Below are 17434 nucleotides of genomic sequence, written 5' to 3' on the forward strand. Positions count from 1 at the left end.
ACAACAAATTCAAAAATTAGATAAAGTCTTTTTCTAATAATTTGTAATACTTTAGCAACACAAAGTAGCAAGTGTCAAAAAGCATGGTAAGAAATGTCTTAAATGTAACATTTACAACATTAAAGAAGCATCACATATGAGATTCATTTATCTTTATGACTGAAAAATTTTAACTCAAGAATGACAATATTTGGTAGGACTGGCCAGTCGCTCAGCTGGTTACAGTGTGGTGCTATAACACCAAGGTCAAAGGTTCAGACCCCCATACAAACCAGCCAGCCACAAAAAAAAAAAGTGATAATATTTGCAAACTTAGTCAATTCTCACTGAAGTGTATTATCTAAAGACTCACAGAGACTATAGAAAACCTGATCAAATATACAACTTACATAACATTTCAAGAGAAACATGAATGCTAGCAATCGTTATCTTTAAATAATTTTTATATGTTGCATTTTGAGAATAGCACATTTAAAATTTGTCAGACTTTAACCTCTAAACTGTATGTGCTAACTAGTCTTTACAAGAAACCATTTGCTCTCTGGATTTACATCGTATTTCTTTGCTTCCTGCTGGTAACAGTTAGTTGTCATTCAAACAAGCTAGTGCCAACTGAGCAGATCTCAGGTCTGGGCGCCACAGAGGCTAGACACGAAGTCTGGAACCTCAGCCTGCACTCAGCTACCTTAAAGTCGGATGCCTCGGCCTGAAAGTTTCACTAAGCAGATTTAGTAAATCAGCCTGACACTTTAACATTCTACATCAAAGTATTAGCTATCGATATCTCATTGGATTGCACCTGAATTTAAATAACCATGATACCTAGAAAACAAGATGTGTATTAGGTTAACAAAAATTTTTAAGTTAATGATTCGATTATCAAATTCACTTAAAAGCCCAAAAAAATATAAAGTCTAATAATCAATCTCAAACTCGACTTAACCTTGATCTTACTGTGAAATTAGCAGCCTAAGACCCTGTCTCTGCAGCACAACGCAGAGCCCCTGTTCTTGCCGTAAACCACCACGCCGTCCCCTTGTCTTCTCAGCTCTTCCAAGAAGAGCTAAAAACAGGGGACTTTATACACAGCGCTGATTTGACCAACACGCACTCATTTTTTGAAGTTTGCTATTTTAATACCCTCATAAAGATGTTACGAAATTCTTCAAAGAGATTCCTTCCTTCATCTGCAAGACCTACTGCACAGTGTTTAAAAACATGTTTGTTCTGCTTTTGTGCAATAAGATTCTGAACAAATAAAGGAAGATGCAGAAAAATAATAATCTTTTTTTAACTCCCTCCAAGCTGATACTTTCCACAGTGTTACACAAACCAGAAAGCCTTCTCCTATCATAATTTGAAGTGTCCTAGTAAGGATACTGACAAGGTACCTGTCCGAGCCTAGAAAGTGCTCCTGCCATGACAAAGGAGGCCCCTCCTCCACCCCAGGCAGCCTCCTCGGCCACCTCTAACCCGAACTCCTGATGGCCCTCCCATCATCAAGCCCCTGGATCTGCCTCTCTGCAGAACCACCCACATTGACTCCTAGAGGATCGCCTTCCTGGACACGGAAGCTGAGTGCAGCGGCCTCTCCCACCAGTCCCCTGAACCAAGTCTTCCTCTGCCCCAACACCTCCAGCCCCCAGTTATCCCAGAAGGGACACTGGGACAAATCTGCTTCAATATGATTTAACTAAATGGCCAGAACTTGTGGTGTCTTTCCCACTCAAACTGATTACAGAACTTCACAGATTATCAGACCATACCTGCCCTATTAAATACATGTAAAGTAAGCCTGGAAAATGTGTTAAACTACGTATAACAAAGGCTCTTTAACCAGTACAGTAAGACTTCACTTACCAAATTATACCCTTACGTTAGCATACAGACTTGAGAAGGCATCATGAGTTAAATCCTTAACGTGGGAAGCCTTTCCAAACATATCAAAAATAAAAATTGTAGTTTTAGTACTTAAAAAAAAAGTTTTGTTCACAAATGTTAGACACTCTTTTGGGTAACAAAGTGCCATCTGGACTGAACAGCTATGAGACAACGGATTCACCAAAACGGGCACCTCCTCTACTACCAAGCCTTCAGCCCAGACCGGTGGATACGTTAAACCATGTCTCTGCCAAAATGGACTGGCTATATCCAACTCTCCACCTAAAAAGAGGAGCTATTGATTTAGCTGCGTCACTTTCCTGCAGACTCTATGTGACACTCATTCGATCCAATTATTGCTCGAAATACTCAAACCCTCTGTCAAGTTTTAAGTGAGAATACATTACTAGCAAAGTCTAAAAATGGGCCCGTAAGATAATCAAGGACAAAAGTACAAAAATTAACATTCAATATCAATTAAAATATCTTCTAAGGTCAATCATCAGGTTTAGATACTCAAACCCTCTGTCAAGTTTTAAGTGAGAATACATTACTAGCAAAGTCTAAAAATGGGACCGTAAGATAATCAAGGACAAAAGTACAAAAATTAACATTCAATATCAATTAAAATATCTTCTAAGGTCAATCATCAGGTTTAGAATAATGATCAATAAAAATTAACGATGCGTTTGGTAGCAAATGGTTATAAAATTGCATCATCCATTTGTACCTGTTAAATACTTTAAACCCATAATTTTACGAAGGATGTATACTGTCCAAAAACTCACTTTATTTTGGCGGATTTCATGGACAGGCCGCGAGTGGGCTTCCGCTATCACTGCAGAGCTGCAGCCGGCGTTGAGGTCGAAAACTTCCACGGTCCTGTTGCGGCCGGCGGCGAGCACGACGTCTGCGGGTTCAGTTAGGGAGCTCCCCTCGCAGTGATTACCCACGGGCACTGGACGGCTCCGTTCCTTTTATCATACATTTTAGAACATTAGACGACTCACAAGGGATGGTTAGTAAGAATTTCTGAAGTTCCCTAGGAAAAGTCCTGACACCAGCCCGGCGGGTGGGCAGAGGGGCTGCCTAGGAAGCAAAGGTGGAAGGCCCAGTTCTACTTTCAGACACACGGTGCTTGAGATGTCCACGGAGTATCCATGTCAACAGGTCAAAGGGCATCAGTTACATACACAGTCAGCTCAGAAGACGGGTCTGAGCTAAAGACTAGAGGATACATGGTAAGACCGGGTGATGCCGCCTGGAGCAGGCTGCATGAGGCCAGTGCACACAACCTGTGACACGGTGTCCTGGTGGGTGACAGCCCTGAGCCTCATGAACTCAAAATGGGGTGAACAATTTATGCACAAGGGCCCGTGTGACACCAAAACTTGCCAACCTTCAGAGTAGCCCTGAACAGTGTTATAAAAAGTCTACGTGGCGAGACAACAAAGAGTCCTAGACGCAATGTAAATCCACTGCTAACCAAAAATATGCAAAAACTGTAATTTAAGCTAGAATCGCCATAATCACATATTTCTGCTGCGTGTTTTTTTGTGTTCTGTTTATTTGTTTGTTTAGCAAATGATTCTAGCATTAAAATACCATATTCCAAACTAAAATATACTAGAACCTCACAATACTTTATTTCAGTGCCTCTAAAATTTCAACCATAAAACCCTTCCATAGAATTCAACTTAAACCTATCTTTGAATACATTAAAACTGTATAAAATGAATTTCTAAATATCAGGAGGTTTGCCTCTAAATAAACTAAAATTAATTTTTTTTTAATTAAAGTGATGATGTGAGCCACAAAAATTCAAAAATTAAGTTTTTTGGACTCAATTGCATATTCTACTGAATAGCAAACACTGGAATTTTTGCCAGTCCCCCATACAAGATGTAATCACTGTTCACACATCAAAGGATGCTTTCAGTAAGTGTGACAGTTTATCCAGAAAATGTGCTCGATTACACGAGCAGCATTCGACAAAGCACACCGCAGAAACGCCACGTCAGCTCCGAACCTTGTGGCGACACTGCTGCACCCAGGGTTTTCCTTTCAGTCACCTTTCACTACCGAGATGACATCATCACCGTGCGTTCCCAGGGCCCCGCACCACACCTAAAACGTGAGAAGCAGCGGGAAAAAGGATACGGGAATAGAAGTCATTTACTGCAGACAAACTGGTCACGTCCACAGCGTCGGTCATAGACAGCCTGAAAACAGGCTTCGCCCTGCTCTTCTGTTTATATCTGCAAGAAAAATAAAGACGATCAATATTTTTGCTTCCCTTCTGCTACAACTAAACCTCCTACCTTTAAAAAAATTGAAAAGGAAAGAAAGTTTTCATATCACTTAAGTCAAATCTTATAACACTGAGGGAATGAGTGAATCGGCCACCTTGATTTTCCTTTAGGAGATACTTCAGTTTTCCATTAAACTCTAGCTTTTCCTTAAGAAAAACTTTATAAAAATAATATCGTTTTACACGGCCGGAAATAATTACTCTTTATCTATGAGAAAGCAAATTTGTCTCTTAATTATAAAATAATTATGCATATTTAAGGAAACACCCAAACAGTTGTAAATTACCTATATCTCCACTTAAAGATAAGTTCCTGTGATCTTCTAAAGGGTAACATAAGCAGGAAGTATCGGTTCAATAAAAGTATCCTCTTAGCCCCCAGCGATAGTTCCGTAAAGGAAAGCGATCCAGAGAGGGCAGGGCTGAGTGAAGACCAGGTGACGAGGGTGTCAGAGGCACTCAGGCCAGGCCCGGGCAGGCTGCCCAGATGGGTGAGGACTCGAGGCACACGCAGGAACAGATGACGGGAGCTCAGTGTCTGAGGGGTCTTGGGACAGATGACATGATGTTACATTGTCAGAGGCACTCAGGCCAGGCCCGGGCAGGCTGCCCAGATGGGTGAGGACTCGAGGCACACACAGGAACAGATGACGGGAGCTCAGTGTCTGAGGGGTCTTGGGACAGATGACATGATGTTACAGCGACAATGTCAGAGGTGGGGAAATGCTGGGATGGGGCTGGGGGGGTGACAGGCAGAGTCAGGCAGCAGGAAGGAAGGCTTGGCCAGCCCAGGGCAGGGGTGGTGCTAGAAATGTCCAATTGTCCAAGGACAGGACGACGATGACCTGAATCACTGCGCATTCACGACAAACTGCCTGAAACTATACAGCAGCGTGGCTTAGAAATCTGGGAGCAGTTATTTAATTTGGAAAAAATGCATCAAAGTTCTGTGGACAGCACATATGAAGAAAAGAAAGAAACTTTTCTTTTCAGAGAGAAAGAGCGCAAGAGGGGATTGAGAGCGTTTTGGTGGCTAAGAACACGCGGGTTCCGTGGGGAGCCCATCGGAAGGCGTTCAGAGATGTACGCAGAGCACGGTTATCCTCTAGACAGTCCTTCACAAGTGAAAATACAGCCCTTCCTAGGACCAGTGTTATTCTAATTTTGCCACCAATTGGGTTCAGTGTTTGGTCATTTACTCTGAGTGCATCAGAGCGGCTGGGAAGCATCAGCCACCTCAGGAGCACAATTTTGGCTGCGCTATAACCTGCAGTGGTGATCACAGCAGAATAAAGCAGGTGAGTTCCATGAGGTAGGTGTCTAGCATTTCATGCAAGAGCACTCACGTTAACTAGCTACATACGAATACAATGCGCCCAGTCCACGCCCATCACTAGCCAGGGAAGGGCCCCCTCTTTTGGAAGCCACTTCCCCATCCCCCGCCACCAGTTGGGGTGCTCCTGGTAAGGGCTGCCAATCACAGCAGGATGGGACCCAACCTGCCACCATGAGCCCCACCCTAGCCCCTGGCAACTCAGAACACAGCTGGAATTCATAGCTTTAAATCCCTGACTCAGTCCCTTGGTCCCTGCTTCTGGTTAGGTGACATCCACATCCTTTACGAACAAGCTTGAGCAGAGATGCAGTCACCTGCATCTGCGAGTCTCGTTAACACAATTAGTCATTTGCAAATTACATATCGGAATAACTCCTGTTTTATAATAACTTTTATTCTCATAACAAAGATAAAATATGTTTACCAGATAAGATAGTAAAAATACAAAAAAGCAAGAAAAAAATACGACTCTCTTTAGATCATCTTGTTAACAGTTTGATAAACAGTCGTCCAGGCAATTTTTTCATATAAAATTGACCATTTAAATACTAAAACAGACCATTTTTCACTTATAACATATCAAAAATATTTTTCAATGTCATTAAAAATTCTCCAAAAATAACATTTTAATATCTCAGTTGAGTTATATGTGAAAACACTGTCACTTAACTATGCCTAAACATTACAATTTTCCAGTGTTCCAACATTGTAAGAGCTGTGCAGTGAACATCCTTGATGTTAATCTTTCACATGCCCATGATTGTTTTCTTAAGATAAACGTCTAGAAGAGGAACTGCTGAGTGAGAGGCAGGCAAGCTCTCAGAACTTTTGGTGCCTCGTGGCAAACAGCCCGCGGGAAGGCCGTGCTGATGCCCGCTGGGCGCAGCGGTCTCTGAGCGCCGCTCTTTCTCTGACCTCCATCAGCACTGGCTTTGTCACTCGTGATATTCTGCCAACTAGACAGAAGGAAACAGTGTACGTCGGTGTGGATTTTCTTTGTATTCCTTTGACAAGCAGAACTGGTGGAAGTACTTTTGCATTCTTGTTTGGTATCAGCATATTTATCTGTCATCTTAAACTGTTAGCTAGTTTTCTACGGAAGAGTCTATGTTTTATTACTGAATTGCAAATATTTTTTATTTATGATAGACAACAATTTGTCTATCATAAATGTTGCCAAAAACAATACCCAGGTTCTCATTTAAGGTTTACTTATCGATGATGATTTTTGATGTACAAATGTATTTCTTTCTCCTTTTCTTTAAATTGGTAAGTGGTTGGATGTATTGGTCTTTCCTATAGGGTTTGTTTTTTTCTGTGTATGTTTACAAACACTTGTCAACCTCCAGCTAAATGTCATAAATAGAACAAACACATTAGTTTTATTACGTCTCAAAACTCAACTGAAGTGGCTGTGAAGAGATTTTTAAGGCAAAACCCCACCAGATTAAAAAAAAAAAATAGAGAGGAGGCAAGAGCAAGAAGAGACACAGTTTTAAATCCCAGAAACAAAGTGACCTGCGCTGATCAACACTAAGAATCTAGGAAGTAACTTAACACACAAACCTCTCCCTGCCCGCCCCCCAAATAGCTCAGGGCTTTAAAGTGCCCACGTGTCTGAAGATGAGGCTGGGGAAGGAGCTGGGGAGAGGGCACTGGTTTCTGCTGTGCAGGAAACATTGGGGTCCTAGAGTCTCCCCAGCCCCAACTACCCTCCACCCACACCAGCAAAGAACTGAAGCTCAGCCCAAGACCCAGGGAAACAGACAGGTGAGGGCAGGGGCACCCCAGTTAAGACCAGGAGACTCAGTGCAAGTCCACCTCCTGAACAGGGAGACCCCAGCCCTTCGCAGGTGACTCAGAATGGATCTGACGCCATCGTGGTCATGCTGTCCCACCTGGCCAATGGCTGGGCACGTGATCTGTCTGGAGCCTGGGAGGAGCCCTACTCACCTGTATGGCACGACAGGAGAAGGCTCTGACGTGGTTTCACTGGCTTATTTTTGCTTGTCTTGTCTGTGCTTTTGGGGTCATATCCATGAAGCCATTGCCAAGACCAAAGGAAGCTTATGCCCTGCGTGTTCCTCCAGTAGTTTCACAGTTTCGGGTCTGACGTGCAAGTCTTTAACCCTTGCTGAGGATGAGTTGATCATGTATGTCCAGGTGTACTCCGGGCTCTCCGTTCTGTTCCGTTGGTCGGTCTGTCTGTCTTTATGCCTGTATCACACTGTTTTGATTGTACAGCTTTGTAGTACAGTTTGAAGTCAGGAAGTGTGATGCCTCCAGCTTTGTTTTCCTTTCTCAAGATTCCTTTGGCCATTTGGGGTCTTTTATGGTTCCATATCAATTTTAGGGTTTTTTTTCTATTTATGTAAAAAAGGCCATTGGAATTTTGATAGGGATTGTGTGGAATCCGTAGGTCACTTTGGGTGGTATAGACACCTCACAATATCAAGTCTTCCAGTCCATGAACATGGGGGTCTTTCCACCTGTCTGTGGCTTTAAAAACTCTTTCACAACATTTTATACTGTTAAGGATCCGAGTCTTTCACTTACTTAGTTAAGCTTATTCCTACGTACTCTGTTGTTTTTGGTGCTAACAGTCTGGTGTGCTCTAGTCTGTGGACACTGACAATCCTGCACAGACGTTCCCAAGACCAAGTCCAGCCCCAACCTCTCCTCCTGTGACACCACGGCCTGGTGCATGTCCGCATGCGTGCTCCTGCGGTCTGTGGCTGTAGACCCCTTCATTGTGCTGCGAGAAGCACGGACCTGGTGCCGGGAGCCACAGCAGCACGCACCTTGAAGTGGTGACGGGGAAAGCAGCAGACCAGAGCCGGCACAGACCCTTGAGCCAGAGCCAGCGGCTTCCCCTGCAGCTTGTGACGCGAGGGGAAAAGCCACCTGTGTGGGCCACTGTTGGCAGGGCCCTCAGTTACCAGAAGGAAGACGGCTGATGGGAGGAAGCAGGGAGGGAACGTGCAGCAGGTGCAGTGACCACCGCGCGTTGGCAGGAGGGAGCAGCCCACAGGGCCGGTGCTCCTTGCACCTGAGAAAGGGGGTCTGTGCAGGAAATCAGCACAGCCCTGTCCACGGTGACGAAAGGCCGGGACCGCCCCAGGTCCACCAGTGGCAGGAGCAGGGCAAGGCCATGCACAACCCGCTGCCATCTCAGAACACAGCTCTGCGTGTGGAGAAAGCTGTGTTCATGTTACACTGAAATGCCCGAAAAGTAAAGTTACACACGTACAGATACAGCAATAAACAGCAAAGCCACGGATGGGACCCAAACGCAGCAACCTCAAGAGGAGGAAGAAGGGAAGACAATGGGGCTGGGAGGCAGGTCTCTCATTCTCTCTGCAAGACTTTTATTTCTTTAAAGATTTTGTAAAACAAAGATAAGCAGAACGATAACATTTTCCGAGCCAGGTGCAGCTAGTGGGTGTTTCCCATTCCCCACATAAACCTGCACATTTGAAGTGCAGTTTCAGCTTTTTATGGTTCTGGCAACTTCCCCACATAACATCGCTTTGATCGGCCAGAGCACCGAGACGGTGATCCAGGGTGACGCTCTCAGAGCAAACTCACTATCGCAGCAGTGCTTCTGCTTTTTATGGTTCTGGCAACTTCCCCACATAACATCGCTTTGATCGGCCAGAGCACCGAGATGGTGATCCAGGGTGACGCTCTCAGAGCAAACTCACTATCGCAGCAGTGCTTCTGCTGACTCCAGGAAGAAAGGGCACAGGGAGGGGACACCCACCTCTGTATCTCATCTTTGCAAGTGTCGATGTGATACTTCAGCAGCTGACACTCGGGGCCGGAAGACAGCAAAATAAAAGTGTCCATGTAATAAAACTGGGCAGACTGCACAGGCTTAGAAAACATGTCTTTGCCCTGTAATACAATCAGTAATTATTGCCAATACCATGTTAATTAAAAACACTGTTGCTCTATACATAAAATTCTTTCTTCTTCACATCCAGCATCTTGCAACCGTATTGCAAGCGTGTAAATATACTTTGTTAGAGCAGATTTACAATTTCTGCTTCTGCATACTGACTACTTCTGAAAGGTGTTAAATGACTAAAAGTTTGTGATATGAGCGTTTCAAATACTGGGCATTTAAGCTTTAAAATGAAAGAAAACTGAAACCACGGCTGTGACTGTCTGAGAGTTCAAGGCCACAGCGCTGTTCATCTAAGCGACCGCCTGCAGTAGACGCGATTACTCGTTACCAGAAGGAGCATGAGCTTTGTCCTGCGAATGGACCACACCCTCAGAGTCCTGTCCCGGGCAGCGGAGAGAAGCCACCTCCCGTCCTGGCTCCAGCAGATGGCGGTCACTGCTCCATCGTGACCTAACCAGACACATGGAGAAAGGAATAACCAAGGAGTGTTGTTATTCTTTTGTTTTATTTTTTATTAGTATTATTACCTTTGATAGAATGTTATTTATCTAGTACTTTCATACAACACACCTGGAACTGCACTTTTTCAAGTAATAAATCATGCATCTGGAGGCATTTCCTAGCTACAGTGACACCAACGGAACCCAAGCCGAGGTTCAGGATCACACTTCATTCAATGGCTCGGCATGGTTGCTGTTCGGTACCCACATCACTCCCACCCAGCCTCACCCGGGGGCCCAGACTCTGGCAGCCTCTGCTCCTGGGTGGGCACATCTGCCTCTGCTGGCCCCTCACCTGGACCGTCCTGCCCAGCTGTCCACCCAGAGAGGACATCAAGCCAGGGGAGGTGATCTTTGTTTTCTTTTAAAAATGCAGAGTTTTACTTAGAAACTGTCTAAAGCAGGAAAAAAATCTTGTCAAGAAAGACTAGGTGGCAAATGGGTTCCTGATAAAATGGAATTTTATGGCAACGAAAGTCTAAAAGTCCAGAAAAGAGAAATAGTACCACTGTCATGTGAACATTGGCTAGTTAGTTAGATTTTTCGGCATCACTGAATTAGTGATTCAGTTAATCACTGAATCTGGGTTTTCATCTGAATTCCACACAGAGCATTCACTGCACAACAATTTCCTCATAAAATACATGCTTTTCTACACACGTTAGGACAAGCTACCACCAGAAACAAATCAATACAGACACGTCAGGAGCTGAACCTCGGTCATGGTGACACACGTTTTGTAGAATTCTGCCAAACAAAGGGACTGAACAGCTTGTGGACAAAGCAAATGAGGGAGAGCGAAGGAAGGAAGTACTTTACGTGTGAATAATTAGTAATTAATCAGACCTGGTACTGCATTTTCTGGAAAAGAAATTTAATATCTAGTGACACATTAATGATTTCTATCTCCAAGGAGATTGGTGTGCTGGCGACGTATCTGGATCACAGTGGGGAGCTGTGGGCAGCAGACCCCATGGCCACGACGGCCTCCCCTGTCACTCGCGCGCCAAACGTCCAGAAGGAACCTGCAGCGTGATCACCTGCCGCTGTACCTCCAACCGCAAGGAGCCGAAGAGGAGCCCCCGGTGGGCAAGCGGAGCAGAGAAGAGACACACGTTCGGTGTAAAGTTAAGGACACCCCTCTCAGATCCCAGGGATGAGGGCACGTCCCCAAACTCAGCTGCTAGATTTAAAAGCCAGACACACCTTATTTCCCAAAAAATATAGTACATAGAAATTTCGGGGATAATTGGAAAAATTGTCAGAGACCTTCTCCGTGAAAATGAACTCGAATGTCTCAGCGCTGGGACACGCCTCTATTCATCCAGGCAGCAGTGCCTCTTGCTTCTCACCAGGGATGCAACTGGCCAGTGACACCAAATGGCTTTTGAGAACAACTTTTAAACTTTCCTACTGGGCCAAAGCCCAGGCCTGTGAGTATCAAGCAGCCCTGCAAGGCCCGTGACAGCAGGTTCCAAACGTACAGAGGCCTGGCCCCTCCTTCTCAGACACAACGTCACACACAGGGAATCTCCCGCCGCGTGACCTTTTATATTGTGAAATATGGAACCATATTTTACACACTCTTAAGGCATTTATTTATTAAAACGTTCTCTGCCGAGATTTCACATTAGCTTAAAATTCAGCCGAGCATTTATGTTTCTCTGCTGAGGTCGCCAGCTCCACGTGTCACACAACGCGTCTCTGGCGCACAAGGCATCTCCAGTGATCGGTGTGACCAGCATTCTCAAGATGTTAGTGCTGCTCTGCCACAAGGTAAAAGCTCCCAACTCAAACGCACTGGAAAAGGAGCGAAGCTTCTGCAGAGGCACTTGGAGAAGAGGAACTTTTCTCTTATGAAAAGAAACCAGAAGTCCTCTAAGGACAGTGAAAGGGGGACTGAAGATTTCCCACGTGCTCTGCTGGTCCGGCTGCTCACACTCCCCTTGTTCCTGTCCTTCTGTGGGCCCCTCATCAGGGATCACAAAGCCAGCGTCTGTGGCATTACAGAACATCTACAGTCCTCTGCAGTAGAGTCATTTTCCCCTCGTTCTCCAGGCAATTCAATGTTCGTCAGTGTCCCGAAGTGGAAACCTCTCTTCTGCAAGTCTTGGATGGTAAGTCTCAATACGCTGACCTGCTGCATCAACCCCGTGCCCACACCAGGGCCCTTCCCACCTCCCCGGGCTGGCCTTGGCACTGCGGTGGCTCTCTGTGGGGACACGGGCCGCCGTGAAGCTGCAGCTGGAGCTACAGGCTCACACTCATCTCCATCACAGTTTGCATCAAAAATCTTCTCGAACCACTGAACAAACTCAAAATTGTCCTGAAACTTTCACTCGTTTGTCCATGGGAATTACCTTGTCGACGCCCATCCTCTTAAACCCTGCTTGTAGCACTTCGGAGTTCTGGATGTGTTGTGATCTAGCTCGGCTTGGAATTTCACGTTCTCTGTCTGCAGAGCCAGGAACAGCACGGCCGTAAGGTGACGAGAGGCGGCCCCGGGGCACGGCTGTTCCCCCTTCCTCAGACTCAGCCGCACAGACACACTGATCCGGGCCAGCACGTCGGGTCGACTCAGGCTATTGCTGGTGGCTGACGTCAATCTGCATGCACCACCACCTTTGGCTCTCGGAGGAACCACGCCCACTGCTCACGTGATGGCCCCACACACACCACCCCAGGTGGTCCCAAAGCAACGTCCTCCAGCTGCCACCACCTGTCTGCTGTGAGAAGCACAGAACCAGGGAAAGGAGACAGCGAAGACGGCCAGAGACGGCTTCTTGGAGCTCTGTCTGGACACGAGCATGGGGCGTGCATGGAGTGGTGGGACGGAGCGAGGGCGGCAGGTGAGCGGGGGCTGCCCTCCACAGAGCTGCGCTCAGAGCCCTGGGCAAGCAGGCCGACAGCAGGGGACGGACTTGCCGCTTCACTCACGCACCCCGACAGGACCAAGGCCTTGCTAAAGGACCACGTGTCACCACGTGCCTGAGCAGAGTGCGGGGAAAACCTCAGAAAGTAAGTAACACAAGCACGGAAGGCTCAGGCCATAGCAGGACCACCCCACTGGACTGCACACGGATTAAACACGATGATTTAAAGGTCAGACAATGAGCTGAGCAGAGTGCGGGGAAAACCTCAGAAAGTAAGTAACACAAGCACGGAAGGCTCAGGCCACAGCAGGACCACCCACTGGACTGCACACGGATTAAACACGATGATTTAAAGGTCAGACAATGAGCCACAGCGTCACCTTATCATATTTGTCAGAAAACCAACAAGATAAAAATGGAAAAAACAGTAACTCAGTTCTGTAACATGACCCCAAGAAAACAGCTACAATTTACTGACGGGAGAAATGTGTGGCGTGGCTCTGCTGCCCTCTTGTGCAGAGCTCGGGCAGTTCCGACAAAAGTGCTGAGGCCCAATTCAGCGAGGCTCAAACATCCGCCTCGGCTGCTCAGCGGACAGTAAGAAGCAAGACTTCCTGGGAAATAACGCTTATGACCGCCATGAATGGAGCACCCGTGACATGTTTACTGAACATCGGTTACGTCGGAAACGCTGCAGAATCATGCAAACACTGTTCCTCACAAACTCCTGCCTTGCAGGCTTTGTCCAGGTGGAGCCGCGTCACTGCCCCAGTGGAGAGGCCTGCCCTGGCCTGGTGCCATCTGGCCTCGGAAGTCACTGTCTTGTCAGCGAGCTCTGTAGCTCACTTACCTCAGACAGCCTCACCACGTGACCCGAGATGGCACAGAGGCCAAGTGAGGCTGCACACGAGGGCAAGTGGGAAGAGAAGCTGCCAGATCCCAGCTCTCTCCTCTCAATGAGGCTGTGAACCACCCGGACTGGAATAATCCCTCCTGGTCCTTCTGTCCTCCTGCCATGGACTGTAAAACCCACTGGGTCACAGACAATGACCAACCAGATTACTACAGTACGTGAAAGTGCTGGGCAGTGCAGAACCTGCAGCGGGACACCCTCTGCCCTCCTGATGGGCATTATGGAGTGTCAGCGATGGACCGCCCCTGCTCCCAGCATGAGAACAACAGACACTCTCTATAGGACCTGCCAGAATGGGGCTCCCCTTCTCTCCCAAGCTCCAGCCTGACACATGTGTGAAGTGCTGCAGCCTCGCAGTGTATCACAGACCAATCGCAGTGGTGGACACCAAGGCCTCCCTGGAGCTGGGATTCCAGTGAAGCTCCAGCCTGACACATGTGTGAAGTGCTGCAGCCTCGCAGTGTATCACAGACCAATCGCCGTGGTGGACACCAAGGCCTCCCTGGAGCTGGGATTCCAGTCCCCAAGGAGCTCACTTCCTCCTCCTCTCTTGCCAGCTTCATTGTTGTGGTCACACTTATCTTCAGAGACACATCTTCTCACCAGAGCCAAGCGGGAAGGCTCCCACTCTGCCTGGTGACTGTCTCCCCTGCGGTGTGTGAGTGGTTGGCAGCTTGAAAAGCACCAGAAACCCTAAGCGGGGCCCTCTGTCCCCAGGACTCAGGCCCTCACAGGGGAAACAGTGAGAGTGTGTGGGACATAAACTGCCCAGTGTGTGTGACACTCACTCGACACAGAAGGAACACGGAGAGGGGAAGATGCTTGCAGAGGTCAGACAGGAGAAGAACACAGTAACAGGAGATAAGACGCTCTGATTCTAAATTCATGCAGTTCCATAATCCGTAATGAAATCTTAATTAAATTTAATCAACTGAACATCTGACGCCAAAACTTCAGTCTCATGACCTCTGCTCTCGGGCATGCCACAGATGACGTGGCTCTCGTGTGATGGGCTCTGACCCCTCCAGCCGGTGCTGGGGGAGAATCGACCGCACCCAGGCAACGTGCTCAGCACAAGGATGGACACTAAGTTCCAAAACATTCCAAACTCCACAGCACGGACACAAAACTCCTTTTTCAGGCTGGAATGTGCCACCTGATGTACCTCAGAGGTCCCCAAGATCTCCAGGAGAGAATTTTGACTTATACTTGTCTCATTCATCTTAGATTATGATGGCAATGAAACACCGTGCACGTTTGCAAAGTTGACCTGCACGACTATGAGAGGACGAGGCACAGAGTGGAATGACGCGTCGGGCAGTCAGGAAGGGTAAAGAGGACTCTGCCCCAAACAGAAACAGAGCGAGGTTTGTAAAACATGTGTCAATGTCCACTGCATTTTCTCAGCTCAGTGAGAAGCCCTTTCCCAACAATAAGATACATTAAAAAGTCCCCACAATCAAAATAAAGACCACTTATATCAATTGTTCAGCAGCAGAAAGACACCTACTGGGAGGGTCCCCAACCTGTGAGAGTCAGCTTTTAACAGGAGCCTGGAAGCAAGGGTTCTGCGCCTGGAGGAGCCACACAACAGCCTGGCGTCCCGCAGGCTAGCGGCCGGGGGGGGAGGGACAAGGGACAGAGAGGCTGCGGGGAAGGGCCGGGTCCGTCTGGAGACACGCTCTGCCTCACTCATCCAGAGCTGCTGCTTTCCTGCAGAATCGAGGCTCCATCCTCCCTTCAAAAGCGCCTCCTGGACCCGCTGCCGGGGAGCTGGACGCAGAACAGAATCGGCGAAGTGAGCAGAAAGAGTAAGGCCAGAGCCAGGCCTGGGGACAGGCGGGCAGCAGCCCCAAGACCCGCCAGTCTCCCGCCTCTGTAGTTCCTGAAAACCTCGAGACGTGAGACGTTCCCGTTGCCGTTGGGGGGTGACACTAGTAGACGCACTGGTGAAGGTGTGCGCAAGGGCCCGCGTGTGCCAATCTCAACCAAGCCTCAGCTCTGAGGCAGCGGCAGGAGCCTGACCAGGGGTCGCAAGGCTTCATGGTTGCAGAGCCGGGAGCCCGCAGGTCAGAGCTGTGGAGCTGAAACGGCAGAAACTCTAACACTGTTGCTCTCACCTCAAATCGACTTTCTTAGAAAAATGCCTTGTCACGTTTATAAAAGTGTCTAGGCAGAAACCTACTAAATTTCCAAGTATGCGTCCAGCATGTCTCTCAGTTAAGTTAATAACAATGTGTGTTTCGGTTACGTAAGGTCCGACTCCCTCACTCCCCTATGGCTCTGCAAACGCTTGGCTCGCGACCAGGGGCGGCAGCCATCCACGTGGCTGCGGTTTTGGTCCCACATCACGTTCACTGTTTGGCTTCCGTGCTCAGCGCAATCTCATCTGTCAAATCTCACCATTCCGTTCCCCGATTCAGGCCTTAGCTCTGCTCTGTTGTTGTCAAGGAGACAAAAGCAGCACTTGGCGATCAACCACCAGGACGACAGTGGGACCCAGCCTCAGATTCACGTCAACTAAAATGAAGACGCATCTTACCTGAGAAAGCAGCGGGGGTCCCGGTGAGGCTGGCATCAAAGACCAGTGACAAATGGTTGCCTAGGCCACAGGCCAACCACCGCCCATCTCCTGTTTAGAAAAAAAAAGAAATACCCCTTATAAGTCCTAACTCACAGGGGTCACTCTGACCACAAGAAAGACGTAGAGCACTCAGGTAACTCGATGTTCACTTTCTCAGGTAGAGAGAAAATCCGAAACAGGTAACAAGGCTTCCCGGCCCTCTCAGCCCCTCACCTGCACACGTGGAGGGTCTCCCCGTGTTAGCCCCTTTAGCTCTCACAGCTCTTTTCCCACGACTTTACAGAGCAGCCTCTGTTATCAGTGCCCTCCTTTGTTTACAGAAGAGGGACTGAAGGCGGTGAGCTGAGGCCACCCGCCCAAGGGCACAGGGCGCGTCAACAGAGCCAGGGACCCAAAACACCCCACACCCCGGGTTGCACAAAATCAATTCAAAAATTATTTGGCTAGAACTATAGGAAAGTGAAGGGAATTTACCAGCATTGTAAATAATGATAACCGTCAGGCAACACACTTCTGACTCTGGCCAGACGGTGGGACAGAGCAGCGGCACCGGGACAGGGCATTGTGTCCATCCCTGGACACGCGGCAAAGCCCTGTCTCACCTGCTAGCAAATCTGCCTCCCGGGAAGAGCTCAGGCAGCAGAACTACCCAGTGGGAGCCCAGGGCTCTCTCACAAGCTGCCTCCCAACTCCTTTCAAACATGATTGAGAAAAGACGTGGAGGTCCCAGAAAGGGACAGACCGGCTGCCCTGGAAGTCGAGAAACGCTCAGCGCTGCAGGAACGGCCCCAGCTGAGGGCTGCAGGAAGGTGCCGCTCACAGGCCGGCCTGGCGCCTCTGCGGCCTGTGCTCTTCAAACTGTCGGGGAAACGGCTGACCGCGTCTCTGGGGGCCTTGATGACGGTCTGTTGGCTTCCATGACTCTGGAAAGCTTCCCACCAGGCTCATTTTAAAGGCTACATGGGAGTGGCCACACAGACGCAAAAGGCAAACCTGGGAGGGCTTATCACTGTGCCAGGTGCAGACACAGAAGTGGGACGCTCTGGGACAATCCTGTCCTCAGTGCAGGAGCTGGGTCCTGGTTCTGACCCGGACTCAGACACTGCCTGCGGCTCCCAGTGACCGA

The 17434-nt window shown here is 48.0% G+C and overlaps 1 protein-coding gene across 1 annotated transcript in view; it reads right to left on the reverse strand.

The window, feature by feature from the left end:
* WDR27 (WD repeat domain 27) overlaps nucleotides 1-17434 on the reverse strand; it is a 61230-nt gene that overhangs the window by 12165 nt on the left and 31631 nt on the right. Inside the window, exons 13-17 of the mRNA XM_008589178.1 lie at nucleotides 16267-16356; nucleotides 9767-9888; nucleotides 9292-9425; nucleotides 4042-4139; nucleotides 2670-2791 (exon numbers count right to left, since the gene is read on the reverse strand). Of these exons, the coding sequence (XP_008587400.1) occupies nucleotides 2670-2791; nucleotides 4042-4139; nucleotides 9292-9425; nucleotides 9767-9888; nucleotides 16267-16356 (566 nt within the window). The remainder of the gene's footprint in view (nucleotides 1-2669; nucleotides 2792-4041; nucleotides 4140-9291; nucleotides 9426-9766; nucleotides 9889-16266; nucleotides 16357-17434) is intronic.

This window comes from Galeopterus variegatus, unplaced genomic scaffold (assembly GCF_000696425.1).
Source record: "Galeopterus variegatus unplaced genomic scaffold, G_variegatus-3.0.2 Scaffold5285, whole genome shotgun sequence".
Taxonomy (NCBI): Eukaryota; Metazoa; Chordata; class Mammalia; order Dermoptera; family Cynocephalidae; genus Galeopterus; species Galeopterus variegatus.